This window comes from Mesoplodon densirostris, chromosome 18 (assembly GCF_025265405.1).
Source record: "Mesoplodon densirostris isolate mMesDen1 chromosome 18, mMesDen1 primary haplotype, whole genome shotgun sequence".
NCBI lineage: Eukaryota > Metazoa > Chordata > Mammalia > Artiodactyla > Ziphiidae > Mesoplodon > Mesoplodon densirostris.
This window is the reverse complement of record NC_082678.1, coordinates 50,150,447-50,169,418: the sequence shown is the minus strand read 5'-3', so window position 1 is coordinate 50,169,418 and position 18,972 is coordinate 50,150,447. Positions and strand designations below refer to the sequence as shown.

The following is an 18,972-nucleotide window of genomic DNA, read 5'->3' as shown; positions in this document are numbered from 1 at the left end:
TTTTACACTCTTATGCTGGCTGATGCATATATGTGCCCCCTGGTGATAGCGAAATTGCATTAATGGTCCTGTTAGATATCTCTGATATATTTTAATATTTATCTGATTAGAAAGTATTCATTGGCTAATTTTACTGCTCAGAAAGAAATCTCTCTAAACTGCAGTTTCTGTGAAATGGTTTCTTTTTTCCAGACTTTTCTAGCTTCTTTTTATTATAGTTCACAAGATAGAATTACTTCACAGTGAGAGTATTTATGCTTATAATAAAGCAACTTCAGAAGATGTGACTGCCTTTGGATAATTTCAAATGAGTGAGATGTCTTAAAGAAATTCTTAGAGTTTTAGGCATACATTTGGCATCTTCAACTTTTATAAATAGTCTTTCATAATCACTTTAAAAATTTTTACTTACAAATATTTTGAATTATGAAGTTGTTCTAAGTTCAGGAACTATATTTTAAGCCTGCTTTGGGTTCCAAGGGAAAGGTCTAGAGGAGCACAAGCAAATAAAACTGTCTGCATTGGTAGAAATGTTCTGTGTCTGCATGCCTTTTGAGCACTTGAAATGTGGCTAATGTAACTGAGGAACTGAACTTAAAATTGTATTTTTCTTTTTTTTTTTTAATATTTATTTATTTTTTTGGTTGTGCCGGGTCTTAGTTGTGGTATGCAGGATCCTTGTTTCCACGTGCAGGATCTTCCTTGTGGCATGTGGAATCTTTAGTTGTGGCATGCGGTATCTTTAGTTGTGGCATGCAGGATCTTTTAGTTCTGGCACGCGGGAACTAGTTCTCTGACCAGGGATCAAACCCGGGCCGCCTGCATTGGGAGTGCCAAGTCTTAACCACTGGACCACCAGGGAAGTCCCTTAAAATTGTATTTCATTTAAGTAAGTTTACATATAGTCACATGTGGCTAAGGGGTACCCTGTTAGACAGTACAGGTCTGTAGGCATGCAAATTAGATTTGTAGTCTTGGGAACTAAATCTGTTACATGCTTTTACTTTAAAATAGTTAAAGATAGTGAATTAAAGCAAACTATTTTCTCATAGTTTGGTTATGTCTTATGACCAAGAAATCTTAAAGTGCAGGATTTTTCATACGTGAGTTTATATGTTTGATTACAGTTAATCTGATGGAAAAGATCCCTAGTTTGTTGTTTTCAGGAATGATTGTACAATCGTGTTTATAAAAATAAATTTACCATTTTTTTCTGATTATAAAAGTATATATTGAGGATGTAAAATTTCAGCACTTTAAAAGGAGTAAAAGGAAAATAAATCAAAATAAATATAACTACAATAATTTGTTAATGGATACACAGGATAGAAAGATGTAAACTGTGACATCAAAAACATAAATCAGTGGTGCACCTCACAGCTATGGCGGCCGTGCAGTGGTGCTGTCCAGTCAGCCGCTGGTGGTGTTGGTGACTTCCTCTCAGGAAGTCCGGTCTCCGCCTCCTGCTCCCACCACGCTTGCTTGGTGGCGGCAGAGGCAGCGGTTGTCCCTGCCTCTCCGCCTCCTCCACCTCGGCCTATCTACCAGCTGGCGTTGGCGGGGAGGGGGACAGTAGTTGTAGACAGCCACCCCTGCCTCAGAGAAGATAACACATTGAATGAGCAAAGAATGAACTTTTTACAGATACCTTTTATAAAAGGCTTATAAGGAATAGTGCCATAATTTGGATGACAATGGATTTCACATTATGAGGTAAATGGGAGTGAAGTATTGGACAAAAATAGATTTTTTAATCTCTGCATCATGGTTTTTAGCTCCTCAGTTGTTGCACAGTCTCACTATCTGTGGAAAGTTCATGCTAAAAAACTGAAGCAATTAATGGGTGAATATGATCAAATTTCTCCACCAAGTTCTCAACCTGATAAGCAGAATCCCTTGTCAACCTAATGAAGTATTCAAAGAAGACATCTGACTCTTTTCAAGATGAACTTGAAGATTATATCAAAGTGCAGAAAGCCAGAGGCTTAGAGCCAAAGACTTGTTTCAGAAAGGTGAGAGAGGATTATTTGGAAACCTGTGGATACAAAGACGAGGTTGATTCTAGACCCAGGTGTAGAATGTTTGATCAAAAACTCCCTTATGAACCTGTCCAGACCTACCGAAGACCATGCAATATTTCACAAGCAGTGGAGAAGTGGTTACCTCGGTGACTACCAGCTCATGACAGCAGGCTGAGACTGGACTCCCTGAACTACTGTCAATTCACCAGGGACTGTTTCTCAGGAAAACCAGTATCCCTGAACTTTAGTCAACAAGAGTAAAACTGTGGCTCATACAGTGAAGGATCTGGAGTTTACAGGCACCTCTCCTCAGAAAACAGTACCAGTGTCCATCAAGCTAGTTATAAACAGATACATCAGAAGAGAGAAAGATACCCAGAGGAAGGCCAGGAAAAACCAGAGGAGGAGTGGCCCAAGCATAAAAGGAAGAAAGCTTATGAGGAAATAGATTTAGACAAACACAAGAGCATCCAAAGAAACAAAACAGAGGTGGAAACAGAGTCAGTACAGAAAAGCTTAAGAACCAAAAGGAGAAAAAAAGCTGAGGTGTAGCCTCTAAGAAAGAGGAACATAAGCATAGAAAAGAGAAAAAGGAACAAGGGAAAGAAAGGACAGAAGAGGAGATGCTTTGGGACCGGTCTGCCCTTGGATTTTGAAGCTCTTGCACTGGTTCTCCTGAGGTTGAACTGAAAAAATAGTTAAGGAGCTTGGTTTTATGATGTCCATGTTCATATCGCTCTTCTCATGTGAACAGGTACAAAGGCTAAGTGAACAGAAAACATTTAGTGTGCTTGCTCTCCAAAATGGAAATTACTTTTCCTCTCCTAAAATCATTACTACATTTTTCTTATACATAATGTAATTTCCCTTAATGAGGGTGGCTCTGCTTTTATTCATCAAATTGCTATGATGGTGGAAGTATTTTTCCCTTGGGAGGTCATTTATTTTAAATTGGAGGATTTAATAGGCTTTATAGAATCTATTTCTTGATTGGGTGTTAGTTTGGGGTGGGTGTTTTTATATTCATTAGTTTTCTCTGTGAAGCAGTTTAGATTGATTTTTTTTTCCTTCATTAGATCTAACTTGCAGTATATTTTCTAGATTGGAAAGTGGAAAATGACATACATTATAATAAGCTTAAGTTGCATACAGTTTTAAACGTTTCAGAAAATCTTGATACAAAATCAGTTTATATTCTGGAAATGTTTATAATATAATAAAGTTCTAATTTCTACAAAAAGAAACATAAGTCAAAACCAACAAATGAAAGATAAAACATGGTGGTGGGGAGTAAAAATGTAGAGCTTTTTTTTTTTTTTTTTTTTTTTGTGGTATGCGGGCCTCTCACTGTCATGGCCTCTCCCGTTGTGGAGCACAGGCTCCGGATGCGCAGGCTCAGCGGCCATGGCTCACGGGCCCAGCTGCTCCACGGCATGTGGAATCTTCCCGGACCGGGGCACGAACCCATGTCCCCTGCATCAGCAGGCGGACTCTCAACCACTGCGCCACCAGGGAAGCCCTGTAGAGCTCTTTTTAAACTTAAGTTGTTATCAACTTAAAATAGACTATTATAAATATGTTGTTTTATATATTTTGTAAGCTTCATATCAATCACAAAGCAAAACCTATAGTAGATACACAAAAGATATAGAGAAAGGAATCCAAATGTAACACTAAAGATAGTCATCAATTCACAAAGGAAGAGAGTGAGAGGAGAAAAAAGGAACAAAGGAATTACGAAACAGCCAGAAACCGATTAACAAAATGGCAATGAGTACATATATTTATCAATAATTACTTTAATTGTAAGTGAACTAAATTCTCCAATCAAAAGAAATGGAATGACTAAATGGATAAAAAAACAAAACCCATCTGTATGTTGCCTACAAGAGAGTCACTTCAGATATAAGGACACATAGAGACTGAAAGTGAGGAATGGAAAAAGATATTCCATATAAATGGAAACCAAAAAGAAAGCTAGGGTAGCTATAGTTTTATCAGACAAAATAGACTTTAAAACAAAGACTGTAATAAAAGACAAAGAAGAGAGGCTTCCCTGATGGCGCAGTGGTTGAGAGTCCACCTGCCGATGCAGGAGACATGGGTTCGTGCCCCTGGTCCGGGAAGATCCCACATGCCGCGGAGCGGCTGGGCCCATGAGCCATGGCCGCTGAGCCTGCGTGTCCGGAGCCTGTGCTCCGCAACGGGAGAGGCCACAACAGTGAGAGGCCCGCGTACTGCCAAAAAAAAGTAGATAAGAGCATTACATAATGATTAAAGAAGTCAGTTCAGCAAGAGGATATACGTTTTGTAAATATTTATGCACCCAACATAAGATCACCTAAATATATAAAACAACATAAACAGACCTAAAGGGAGAAATGGACAGCAATACAATAACAGTAGGGGACTTTAATACCCCCTGTTCATCAGAGACTAGATCACAGACAAAAAGTCAATATGTAACATTGGCCTTAAATGACACATTAGACCAAATGGACTTAACAGACATGCACAGACATTTCATCTCAAAGCAACAGAATACACATATTTCTTAAGTGCATACGGAATGTTCTCCAGGATAGATCTTATGTTAGGCCACAAAACAAGTCTTAATAAATTTAAGAAGATTAAAATCACATCAAACTTCTTTCCCAACCACAATTGTATGAAACTTGAAATCAGTTATAAGAAGAAAACTGGAACATTCACAGATATATGGAGATTAAACAAAACAGTACTGAACACTCAATGGGTCAAAGAAGAAATCGAAAAATATCTCAAGGCAAATGAAAATACCTGGGACTTCCCTGGTGGTCCAGTAGTAAAGAATCCACTTTCCAAGGCAGGGGACGTGGGTAAGATCCCTGGGCAGGAAGATCCCACATGCTGCGGAGCAACTAAGCCCATGCGCCGCAACTACTGAGCCGGTGCTCTAGAGCCCGTGAGCCACACTACTGAGCCCGCGTGCCACAACTGCTGAAGCCCGCACGCCTAGAGCCTGTGCTCTGCAACAAGAGAAGCCACTGCAGTGAGAAGCCCGCACACCACAATGAAGAGTAGCCCCCGCTCACCGCAGCTAGAGAGAAAAGCCCACACGCAGCAATGAAGACCCAACGCAGCCAAAAAATTGAAAAAAAAATTTTTTTTAATTAAAAAATTACATCAAACTTCCTTTCCAACCACAGTCGTATGAAACTTGAAATCAATGATAAGGAGAAAACTGGAATATTCACAGATACATGGAGAGTAAACAAGATGATACTGAGCACTCAGTGGGTCAAAGAAGAAATAAAAAAGTATCTCAAGACAAATGAAAATAGAAATAAAACATACTAAAACATATGGGATGCAGCAGGGACTTCCCTGGTGGTCCAGTGGTGAAGAACCCTCCTTCCAGTTGCAGGGGATGCCGGTTTGATCCCTGGTCAGGGAACTAAGATCCCACATGCCTCGGAGCAACTAAGCCCGCACACCACAACTACTGAGCTCACGTGCCTCAACGAAAGAGCCCGTGTGCTGCAAACTACAGAGCCCACACGCTCTGGAGCCCACGCACCACAACTAGAGAGAGAAAACCTGCACACCACAACTAGAGAGAAGCCTGCACGCCACCGCAACTAGAGAGAAGCCCGTGCGCTGCAACAAAGATCCCACGTGCTGCAACTAAGACCCAATGCAGCCCCCAAAAAAACCACTAAGGAACAATGGAAAATCAAAGTAATAAATGGGATTTCAAAAAAATAACCAAACATGGGATGCAGCAAAAGCAGTTCTAGATAACCAATGAGAACCTGCTGTATAGCATAAGGAACTCTACTCAATACTCTGCAATGGCCTATATGGGAAAAGAATCCAAAAAAAAAAAAACGAGAGAGAGAGAGAGAGAGAGAGAGTGGATATACGTATATGTATAACAAATTCACTTTGCTCTACACGTCAAACTAACACAACATTGTAAATTAACTATACTCATTGTAAATTAACTATAAATTAACTATAGTTAAAAGTATTAACTATACTTTTTAACTATAAAAATTTTTTTAAATGATAAAAAAGAGGCAGTTCTAAGAGGGAAGCTCAGAGTGATAAATGCCTACTTTAAGAAACAAGAACCATCTCAAATAAACAATCTAACTTTACACCTCAAGGAATTAGTAAAAGAAGAACAAGCTAAGCCCTAAGTTAGTAGAAGGAAGGAAATAAAGATTAGAGCAGAAATAAGTGAAATGGAGACTAAAAAGACAATAGAAAAGAACAGTGAAACTTAGGAGCTGGGTTTTTTTAAAAAGATAAAATAGACAAATCTTTAGATAGACTTTCCATAAAAGAAAGAACTCAGATAAGAGATGGAGACATATCTGATAACACAGAAATACTAAAGAATCACAAGAAACTACTATGAACAGTTATACATCAACAAATTGAGCAACCTAACAGAAATGGACAAATTCCTGGAAATATTCAATGTTCCAAGACTGAATCATGAAGAAACAGAAAATCTAAACAGACTGATTACTAGTAAGGAGATTGAATCAGTAACCAAAAACCTCCCAACAAACAGAAGCCCAGGACCCAATGGCTTCACTGGTGAATTCTACCAAACATTTAAAGAAGAATTAATACCAGTCATTCTCAAACTCTTCCAAAAACCAGAAGAGGAGGAAACACTACCAAACTTATTTTACAAGGTCAGCATTACCCTGATACCAAAACCAGAAAAGGACACTATAAGAAAAGAAAGTTACACACCAATATCCCTGATGAACATAGACGCAAAAATTCTCAACAAAGTAGTAGCAAACAGTATTCAACAATACAGTAAAAGGATCATACACCATGATCAAGTGGTATTTATTCCCAGGATGTAAGGTTGGTTCAAAATGCACAAATCAATCAGTGTGGTACATCACATTAACAAAATGAAGGATAAAAATCATATCATCTCAGTAGATGCAGAAAAAGCTTTTGACGGAATTCAGCATCCATTTATGATAAAAATTCTCAACAAAGTGGGTATAGAGGGAACATACCTCAACATAATAAAGACCATATATGACAAGCTCAAAGCTAACATCATACTCAACAGTGAAAAGCTAAGATATTTTCCTCGTGAGATCGGGAAAAAGAAAAGGATGCTCACTGTTGACACTTATATTCAACATAGTATTGGAAGTCCAGATAGGCAAGAAGAAGAAATAAAAGACATCCAAGTCAGAAAGGAAGAAGTAAAACTGTCACTATTTGAAGATGACATGGTATTATATACAGAAAACCCTGAAGATTCCACCAGCAAACTCTTAGAACTAATAAACAAGTTCAGTCAAGTTGCAGGGTACAAAATCAGTATACAAAAATCAGTTGTATTTCTGTACACTAAAAACAGACTATAAGAAAGAGAACTTAAGAGAACAATAACCATTTACAATCATATCAAAAAGAATAAAATACCTAGGAATAAATTTAACTGAGAAGGTTAAAGACCTGTAAACTGAAAACTATAAGACTTTGATGAGAGAAATTGAAAAGGACACAAATAAATGGGAAGATATTTCGTGCTCATGGATTGGAAGAATGAATATTGTTAAAATGTCCATATTATCCAAAGCAGTCTACAAATTCAGTGCCATCTCCATCAAAATTCCAGTGGCATTTTTCACAGAAATAAAACAAACAATCCTAAACTTTGTATGGAACCACAGAAGACCCTGAATAGCAGAAGCAATCTTGAGAAAGAAGAAGAACGCTGGAGGCATCATACTTCTGTTTTGAACTGTATTAGGAAACTTTAGTAATCAAAACAGTATGATATTGGCATAAGACAAACACATAGATCAATGGAACAAGATAGAGAGCCCAGAAATAAACCAATGCATATATGGTTAATTAATTTATAGCAACAAGTCAAGTATAGACTATGGGGAAAGGACAGTCTCTTCAGTAAATGGTATTGGGAAAACTGGAAAACCACATGCAAAGAGTGAAAATGGACCAGTATCAGGAATTCCCTGGTGGTCCAGTGGTTAGGACTCGACACTTTCACTGCCATGGCACGGGTTCAATTTCCTGGTTGGGGAAATAAGATCCTGCAAGCCGCATGGCATGGCCAAAAAAAGAAAAGAAAAGAAAATGGACCACTATCTTATATCATACACAAAAATCAGCTGGTTACATACAGGGGAAATTTATCAACTAAGAAAATATATTAAAGATAATGAGAGTGAGGTTTTTCATTGTCAGAGAGGGATATTACAAATCATGGGAAGAAGATAAGCTGGAATAAATACTATGGTATTGGATTGGATTTGTGATATTATGGTGAACTCAATTGTTTTCAGTAAACAAATATAGATGTTTAATGTGCATGTATGTGTTCCCTAACTCTATCCACTGAGAGGATCTAAGAACAGTGACACCTCAGTAGCAGTGAGTACATCTGTTGCCATAGTTTCTTGGAGTAGGGAAAGTACAAGATGCTCCTGGAACATCTTAGTGTGCCAGAAGGCAAGGAAGGATCAAGGAGTGATGGGGCCATGTGAAAAAAATAGAAGCCATCATAAAAAGGTTCTTACTGCTCAAATGTGAGACAGTTTGAACATCAAAATAAATGATAATAGCAGGTTATAACATTAAATAAATAGAAATCTACAAGTCCATATAATAAAGAATAAAATGAAAGTTTTATGAAAAACAGGATATTTATATAAGTACCTTCTCACAAAATACTTATTAATTACAAAGACAAAAAGAGAAACTACTATGAAGAAGCCTGGTAGACACCACCGTAAGTGATCAAAGTGAACACCATCAATAATGGAACCATTTGAAATCATACATCATCTCATAGAATAAATTAGAAAAATATAACATTTACTTCTGTGATATTCCTGCCTAAGTTGTATAACCCAAATTTAATTATTAGGACCAACCCAAATTGAGGGATATTCAAGAGTCCTTTATACTTCAAAATTATCAAGGTCATGACTTCAACTCACCTTAAGAGACTGGAAAAAGAAGAGGAAATTCAACCCAAAATAAGCAGAAGAAAGAGAATAAAATATCAAAGCAGAAATCAGTTAAATAGAAAGCAGAGAAGCAATAGAGAAAATCAGTGAAACCAAAAACTAGTTCTTTGAGAAAATTAATAAAACTGGTAAACCACTAGCCAAATTGATCAGGAAAAGAAGAGAGAAGACACAATATCAGGAATAAGAGGTGACATCACTACAGATTTTACAGGTATTAAAAGAATTATACGGACTTCCCTGGTGGTCCAGTGGTAAAGAATCCACCTTCCAGTGCAGGGGACGTGGGTTTGATGATCCCACATGCCGTGGGGGCAACTAAAACCCATGCGCGACAACTACTGAGCTCGCACACCTCAACGAGAGAGCCTGCGTGCCACAAACTACAGAGCCCCCGCACACCACAACTAGAGAGAGAAAGCCCAAATGCCACAACTAGAGAGAAGCCTGCACACCACAACAAAGAGCCCGTGCCACAATGAAAGATCCCTCACGCTTTAATGAAGACCCCCCGCCCTGTGACGCAACCCAAAGCAGCCGAAAAATAAAAGAAAGGAGGGAGGGAAGAAGGGAGGGAGGGAAGGAGGAAGGAAGGAAGGAAGGAAGGGAGGGAGGGAGGGAGGGAGGGAAAGGAAGGAAGGAAGGAAGGAATTATAAGGAAATACTATGAACAACTTTGTTAATACATTTAACAAGTTAGATAAAATAGATAATTTCCTTGAAGGATGCAAATGACCAAAGGACACTTTTGCTACAGAGGACATTATTGGGATACTTGATTGAAACTTGAATGGGGTTTGAGGATTTAGACGATAGTCATGTATCATTATTAATGGTCGGTTTAATGGATGTGTTATGGTTTTTTAGTATTTTGAGAATATGTTTAGGAAATATACACTAAAGTATTTAGGAAGGGTGGGGCATCATGCCAGCAATTTACTGTACATTGACTCACTTGAAAAAGTTCTTTGAACTCTACTTGAAATTTTTTTTGCTAAGTTTAAAATTATTTCAAAAAAAAACAAAAACAAAAAAACTTTAACAATACTTGTATGTTCCTGTATAACAGGCACATATTTTAACAGGAAAGTTTTCTTTCTTTTACAGCGGAAAGGAAGCCTCCTTTATTTAATATGAATGCAATGAGTGCCTTATATCACATAGCCCAAAATGAATCCCCTACACTACAGTCTAATGAATGGTGAGTATTGCTAAGAGATATATTACTTGACATTGTATAAATTAAATGCTTTTTCATAATGTTATCAAAGTGATTTCATTTCAATTAGGTAAAATGTATTACCTGAAAAGATATTAAAATAGGTTCTATCATGTTTATCCTTTATTATGTCTGCTTTCTTAGCATATATGTAACTTAGTTCAGAAACAAAGGATAGATGATGCCATATGGAAGCAAAAAGTATTTGCTTTTCACAAAAAAAATTATATTTAGTTTTTTGAACTGTAGGAACATACATAACCCTGATTATATAATAAATAGCATGATTTAAACATAATATTTTATAACTAAAATATAGATTGCCACAACCTGTAGTGAAGTTCAGTTGGAGAATGGCTTATAATTTATATAGTATAAGATATAGGTAAAATGGTTTGATTTATCACAATTACCAGATAATTCATAACTTTGGAATCATTCTTATTGTTATTATGACATTTGTTATTCAGACTGCTTAATGTTTTTTTCTTCTAGTGCTTCCTTGATGTGATAAAATTTCATTCATGTAAAAAAGTTTATGGAGAATTGATTGACAGTTTTAGAAAACGAGGATTTTTATCAGAGATAGAAAATTTTACTGGGAAATTAATTCCTCAGGTGTATCTAGCATTTGAAAAATTCCAGGGGTATATGTAGCATATTTAATAAATATTTTTAAAAAGGTAGATGCAGGGCCTCCCTGGTGGCGCAAGTGGTTGAGAGTCCGCCTGCCGATGCAGGGGATACGGGTTCGTGCCCCGGTCTGGGAGGATCCCATATGCCGCGGAGCGGCTGGGCCCGTGAGCCATGGCCGCTGGGCCTGCGCATCCGGAGCCTGTGCTCCGCAGCGGGAGAGGCCACAGCAGTGAGAGGCCCACATACCGCAAAAAGAAAAAAAAAAAAAAAGGTAGATGCATAAGTTAGCAATACTTTATTTTTTAAGGATTAATTAGCACACATTCATAGTTCTTAGTACTTTGTAGATATACATAGAAGGAATCTTTTGGCTCAGACTTTAGTATTATGGTACATATAAGTAATAAATATATTGAACACAGACTGTCTTCACACTGTGTTTGATACGTTGGGGATTCAAAAAAGAGTTCCTTTTTTGCTTATAAGGAACTTAAGGTCTTCTTTGAATATTGAGACAAACATCGATGGAGAAATTATTACTGGCTTACTCATTGAACTCTCATCAGTAACACTATATAATAATAATGTGTTACAGACTTCTGATGTTTTAAAAAATATCTCAATTGGTTTTCTGGATTTAATGGAAGTTTTATCCATTTGCTCTAGGACACCAAATACTTAGGTATACAAAATGCTCCCTTCAAAACAAATGGAGTGATATTCTGAATCAGACTATACAGAAGATGATCCAAGGAGCAAAGAAGAAAGAAAGGTGGCTTATAGAAAGGAAAAAAAAAAATAAAGTTATCTTAGATTTGAATGCCAAAAGGAAAATATTGGCTTTTCTAATTTTCCCTCAATATAGAATGAGTTATGATATTTTAAATGTGGGAGCAGGATTTTAAAATAATCTGTGCAAATTTATTTTTGGAAAATGGTGAAGATTCATTGGTTGCTTTAGATAACTTTTCGTAGATATATATGAAATGTATATAGTATCTCCTTTTTTTTATCATTTCTTTTCCATCCCCCCTCCCACCAATAGGCATATGCCTTGTTTTGTGGATGTTTTTAAAGGAAATAGCAATATGTTCACTTGATACTTTCCTTTACAATAGGTCTGATTATTTTCGCAACTTTGTAGATTCTTGCCTCCAGAAAATCCCTCAAGATCGCCCTACATCAGAGGAACTTTTAAAGGTCAGTTCAATTATACTCTGTTTTCTACCCCTAAGAAATTATTTAAGAATGTGTTTTATTTTTCTTTGATTCTGCATCAGTATTAAGTATTCTCTACTAGTTTTTAATTAAAATGCAATTTTGTATACTGTTCTCTCTTGAGACTCTTCTTAGATCCTAAATTTTTTCATTTATTTTTTGAAAATTGATTAATTGCTTTTACTGTGTCTGGATAGTTATTTTGGATATAGTTAAATATCCAAAATAGTACCAAATGGCTAAATTTTTATATGTGCAATAATATATTCATGAGTTATAATTACAAATTTTAATTCAAAGTTGGTAAAGCATAGTTTAACTTTGGATCTAATTTTTATATCTACCATACTTTATGTATTTCTCTGTCCTGTATTAAAATAATATGAAAGAAAGAAATGACATGTAATATATTTACATAAATATTGTGGGAGAAAAGAGATTTTAAAAGAAACTGTTAAAATGGATATCATTTATCCTTTTAGGAAATACATTTTTCTAACTTAGCAATGAAAATAATTTTTGAATCATGTAAATTCTATGCAGTTTTCACTAACTTCCATTGCCTAATTTAAATAAATGATTGGTATATGCTTCCTGTTCTCAAAAATTTATTTATTTCATTTGGCAGTTGACTATTTTATTAATAGCAGTAATAGTATTGTTGAACTTAATATAGTTCTTAAAACATCTACATAAAGCAATAGTAAGTAGATTTGATTCTCTTTGTGACCCTAAGAAATCTTGTTGATTTTTCACTCTAAAATTTAAGTAGCCTATTTTTATATGAATGTTTTAGAATTTCAGAGGGATTCAGTTTATTTTCACCAACGCACATCAATTAAAGATACAAAGAGGGGCTTCCCTGGTGGCACAGTGGTTGAGAGTCCGCCTGCCGATGCAGGAGACACGGGTTCGTGCCCCGGTCTGGGAAGATCCCACATGCCACAGAGCGGCTGGGCCTGTGAGCCATGTCTGCTGAGCCTGTGCGTCCGGAGCCTGTGCTCCGCAACGAGAGAGGCCACAACAGTGAGAGGCCCGCGTACCGCAAAAAAAAAAAAAAAAAAAAAGATACAAAGAAATTGAAAGGATCTTATATATATTTGATAGTATTATTTGCAACTTCAGCATGTAGAAGAGCAGTATAAAGTTTCAGTAATGCTTGGGGAATTTTAGGCAGTAAGCGCACTCATACTGTCAGAAATGAAAGCTTGAATAAATTGGTACTCACAATAACAACAAAAGGTTTAGTAAAGCTAGGAATTATGTTAGTGAAAAATAAGCAAGATCTATATGTAGAAAACTGTCAAACTTAGAAATATTTCTAAGATATATTGTTTTGGGTAAGAAGACTGAATATTGTAAATAGTGGTACATACCAAGCTAAGGCTCAGGAAAAAGGAAGAATGTGATTTGCTTCTTACACTTGTCTAATATAGGTGAAAGAAGCTCTTTGGGTATAACCCAACCCACCAGGCCTCGGTATTTGGTATTTGGTGATTAGGTCCCAAGTCTGTATATAGTATTCATTTACCTGGTCCATAGTGTGTATTGGCACAGCCTTATTGGAAACGATAGGAAATATCTATCAGTGCTTCTTTCCCTTTGGCCTAATGACTTTTCTTTCACAATCCATCATAAAGAAAAAAATGAATAGAGAAAAGGTGTTTTTTATGTATGAAGCTATTTATCTCAGAATTAAAAGTTGGAAATAACTATCCAGAATTAGGGTAATGGTTAAATAATCTTGGCATAAAGATTTGATGAAATATTCTGTAGGCATCATGTTTATGAGTTTGAAATAACAATACTTATGATAGTGAAAGTAGAATCAAATATGATATAGTTAGGACTCTGCATAGAGAAGAAATAAATTTGGCTAACAAAGAACGTAAAAATGTTACAAAAATTCAAGGGTATCTCATGAACTCAAGGACAGAAGGTATCTTTCTGCAATCTATATACTAACTGTATCTACAAAACAAAAGTCTATACATAGAAAATTTCTGAAAAGAAAGGTATCAAAATGTAGCAGTGATATTCTAAAGTTGGAATTGTTCTTTCTACTTTTCTTTATTTGATAACATTAAGCTTTATTAAATGTTAGTGGTAAAAATCACTAACAATATAATGGCTTTTAATCAACTGCTAGTGTTTTATGAAGAGTTTTGTTTATGCAACATATAAAGAAAGCCGTAATATCCAGGTTTATATTACATAATTCACCATCAGTAAATGCATTTCTGTGAAAACCTAATAAAACTCAGAACTGATGTGCCTTTTCTGTGAAATCAACAGTTATAAGAATATGTAAACCTTTATTTAGCCTTTGTTTAGGGCTGTAATTGGACTTACTTCTTAGTGTTTAATTAAACCCTTTTATCATTTCAATTCTGCATTTTCAGTTGACCAACAAAAGTATGATGTGCAAAGTTTTTATAAAATGTACAGGGGTGGGCTTCCCTGGTGGCGCAGTGGTTGAGAGTCCGCCTGCCGATGCAGGGGACGCGGTTCGTGCCCCGGTCCGGGAGGATCCCACATGCCGCGGAGCTGCTGGGCCTGTGAGCCGTGGCCGCTGAGCCTGCACGTCCGGAGCCTGTGCTCCACAACAGGAGAGGCCACAACAGTGAGAGGCCCGCGTACTGCAAAAAAAAAAAAAAAAAAATGTACAGGGGTAGTTATGTAGGCAGAGAGTGAATATATGTAAATGACAATTTCATAAGTATAAGATGTCAGAAATGTAATAGAATTAAATAGCTATAGATTATATGCATTATCTATCATGCTTATTCAGGATATAATCTCTAGGGTCTAAGAAGGGGTACATTTGTACTAACTGAAAAATATATAGATTTCAACTTGATTTTTACATTCTTTTATCCAGCACATGTTTGTTCTTCGGGAGCGCCCTGAAACAGTGTTAATAGATCTTATTCAGAGGACAAAGGATGCAGTAAGGGAGCTGGACAATCTGCAGTATCGAAAGATGAAGAAACTCCTTTTCCAGGAGGCACATAATGGACCAGCTGTAGAAGCACAGGAAGAAGAAGAGGTAATAATTTAGAAATGATGCAAATATTGAGCTCTCTTCATTGGCTTCTTTACTTATGTAACTTGTCTTTTACATCACGAATTTCTTACATCAGTGGTTCTCAGGTTGTGTTTTCTTAACACTGGTCCTGTAAGATCCCAGGTGGGAAAAAAGGATTTTGTGTTCTTTAAATCCAGTCCCTTCATAGTGCACATTGGCATACATAGTAAAGCTCTGAGAAGTCTTGTATTAAAGAAACCGGCTCAACTTTGTTTAATCTGGTCCCTCTCAAATTTCTTGGCCACTGAACCCTTTTTTTTTTGCCTGATTGTCCAGTTGTGTGGGACATGCTTTTGAAAGTATTTGAAACTATAGACTCTGGAACTTGACCGTACTCACTCACAAGTCATTAGAAAGTTACCAAGCATTCTTCCAGGGACACTTCTTTTCAGTTCTGCATACTTTGATTCCATCTACGCAGTTCTAAATACTCATTTTACAAATGAGTAAAAGCAAGGGTCAGTGATTAACTCACTGTAGGTAGAGCCATATGGGTTCAAATTCAAATAGCTGTCACTCTTAAGGTCAGGTTCTTTCCCTGTTGCCTTTTAGGGAGAATGGAAATATAAATTTGCAATGGATATGTTACAGAACTTTCTCACATGGAAATATACATATAAAGCTATCTTTTTTACTGTAAATATTTTCAGTTTTCTTCTTTGCTTCTCTCAGAATTCCAGAGCTCTGATTTGTTTTTTCTGTTTTCCGGTGAGAAAGATCACTTTGCATTCTGAAACTAGGAGCAGCAGTTAGTTACTTTTATTTTTAATAGTGCTACATAATTAATGAACTATAAAATGCAAGATTTTCTTAACCTACAGTTTTGGGTATTTTTGTTTTATTTTATAGTTCTTTTGATAGTCTTTCGAAAATTGTTTTGGGTTATTCTAGATATATGAAATAAAGTTGTGGTAAAGTAAAGTTGTGAAATTAATAAGATTCTCATGTAGTTTAATCTATAACAGCATCTCTGTTAGGCTAGAGACATAAGAAAAGTTCCTCTATATATACCATGTGTCTGTATTTATTAAATTCTGCATATCTTATAGAATTTTGCTACGGTAAGACTATTGTAATGTTGTTACCCAGATACCATGGCTTGCCTGGTTACTTCACAAAAACATTCTTGTGATTCTGATTAAATATATATGTAATACATAATTTTTAATTTACAGAAAAATAGGAATTAAATTATTTGGTGGTAGAAGGATAGGCTAGAGACTACATTTTAAGTAAGAAAGAAAAATACACTTCAAACGGCTTCAACTAAAAGGAGTTGTTTCTAAGATTTTTTTTTTTAAAGGTTGGGGCTTGTTTTTTGTTTTTTGGAAGCACAGAGTCCTAACCACTGGACTGACATGGAATTCCCATGGTTAGGGCTTGTTTTAACCATGGGAATCACTGGGAAATGAGCAGAATCTCTCTATATAACCCATGAGATGTGTGGTAAAAATGGATTTCAAAAAGTGTCAAACAATTTAGAGAAAATGCTGTACTTTAGAAATAACCCAAAACTGATAAACTGCCTTTTTCACACAGTTGGTTTGGTTTTTGTTATTTACCTGCTGGTCATTTTTATTTGTTTATTTTTCTGTTAGCAGTTGGTTAACTCCCTTGTCTCAAAAATAAAGGGAATGTCTCATGATAGACCTCTGACTTTCTAAAGACTGTGTGCCAAGCAGTGTGCTTGGTGCTTATATTCACAAAATCGGAAGAGATACAGATATTTGAACCTAATGCTCTTTTTCCTTAGGAACAAGATCATGGTGTTGGGCGGACAGGAACAGTGAATAGTGTTGGAAGTAATCAGTCTATTCCCAGTATGTCCATCAGTGCCAGTAGCCAAAGCAGTAGTGTTAACAGTCTTCCAGATGCCTCGGATGACAAGAGTGAGCTAGACATGATGGAGGGAGACCACACAGTGATGTCTAATAGTTCTGTCATCCATTTAAAACCTGTGAGTATTTGGATTTCAGTGAAAAAAAATTTCAACTTTGGTAAATAACTTTCTTCATCTGATTAGTTTGAGTAGTTTTTTTGTGTGTGTGTATTTTTGAATTTTATTTTATATATATTTTTTATACAGCAGGTTCTTATTAGTCGTCAATTTTATACACATCAGTGTATACATGTCAATTCCATTCGCCCAGTTCAGCACACCACCATCCCCACACCCCCGCAGCTTTCCCTCCTTTGTGTCCATACGTTTGTTCTCTACATCTGTGTCTCGACTTCCGCCCTGCAAACCGATTCATCTGTACCATTTTTCTAGGTTCCACATACATGTGTTAATATATAATATTTGTTTTTCTCTTTCTGACTTACTTCACTCTGTATGACAGTCTCTAGATCCATCCTCATCTCAACAAATGACCCAATATCGTTCCTTTTTATGGCTGAGTAATATTCCATTGTGTATATGTACCACATCTTCTTTATCCATTAGTCTGTTGATGTACATTTAAGTTGCTTCCATGACCTGGCTATTGTAAATAGTGCATGTGTCTTTTTGAATTATGGTTTTCTCTGGGTATATGCCCAGTAGTGGGATTGCTGGATCATATGGTAATTCTATTTTTAGTTTTTTAAGGAACCTGCATACTGTACTCCATAGTGCCTGTATCAGTTTACGTTCCCACCAACAGTGCAAGAGGGTTCCCTTTTCTCCATACCCTCTCCAGCATTTGTTGTTTGTAGATTTTCTGATGATGCCCATTCTAATTGGTGTGAGGTGATACCTCATTGTAGTTTTGATTTGCATTTCTCTAATAATTAGTGATGTTGAGCGGCTTTTCATGTGCTTCTTGGCCATCTGTATGTCTTCTTTGGAGAAATGTCTATTTAGGTCTTCTGCCCATTTTTGGATTGGGTTGTTTGTCTCTTTAATATTAAGCTGCATGAGCTGTTTATATATTTTGGAGATTAATCCTTTGTTGATTCGTTTGCAAATATTTTCTCCCATAGTGAGGGTTGTCTTTTCGTCTTGTTTATGGTTTCCTTTGCTGTGCAAAAGCTTTTAAGTTTCATTAGGTCCCATTTGTTTATTTTTGTTTTTATTTCCATTACTCTAGGAGGTGGATCAAAAAAGATCTTGCTGTGATTTATGTCAAAGAGTGTTCTTGCTATGTTTTCCTCTAAGAGTTTTATAGTGTCTGGTCTTACATTTAGGTCTCTAATCCATTTTGAGGTTATTTTTGTGTATGGTGTTAGGGAGTGTTCTGATTTCATTCTTTTACATGTAGCTGTCCAGTTTTCCCAGCACCACATATTGAAGAGACTGTCTTTTCTCCATTGTATATCCTTGCCTCCTTTGTCATAGATTAGTTGACCATAAGTGCATGGGTTTATCTCTGGGCTTTCTATCTTGTTACGTTGATCTATGTTTCTGTTTTTGTGCCAGTACCATATTGTCTTGATTACTGTAGCTTTGTAGTATAGTCTGAAGTCAGGGAGTCTGATTCCTCCAGCTCCGTTTTTTCCCCTCAAGACTGCTTTGGCTCTTCGGGGTCTTTTATGTCTCCATACAAATTTTAAGATTTTTGGTTCTAGCTCTGTAAAAAATGCCATTGGTAATTTGATAGGGATTGCATTGAATCTGTAGATTGCTTTGGGTAGTATAGTCACGTTCACAATATTGATTCTTCCAATCCAAGAACATGGTATATCTCTCCATCTGTTGGTATCATCTTTAATTTCTTTCATCAGTGTCTTATAGTTTTCTGCATACAGGTCTTTTGTCTCCCTAGGTAGGTTTATTCCTAGGTA

At 36.4% G+C, this 18,972-nt stretch overlaps 1 protein-coding gene and 1 pseudogene across 1 annotated transcript in view; both read left to right on the top strand.

The window, feature by feature from the left end:
• The window catches only part of TAOK1 (TAO kinase 1), a 154,928-nt gene that overhangs the window by 95,423 nt on the left and 40,533 nt on the right, over positions 1-18,972 (top strand). Inside the window, exons 9-12 of the mRNA XM_060082698.1 lie at positions 10,154-10,247; positions 12,020-12,101; positions 15,001-15,168; positions 16,961-17,164. Of these exons, the coding sequence (XP_059938681.1) occupies positions 10,154-10,247; positions 12,020-12,101; positions 15,001-15,168; positions 16,961-17,164 (548 nt within the window). The remainder of the gene's footprint in view (positions 1-10,153; positions 10,248-12,019; positions 12,102-15,000; positions 15,169-16,960; positions 17,165-18,972) is intronic.
• LOC132478945 (lysine-rich coiled-coil protein 1-like) lies at positions 1,773-2,677 on the top strand (annotated as a pseudogene).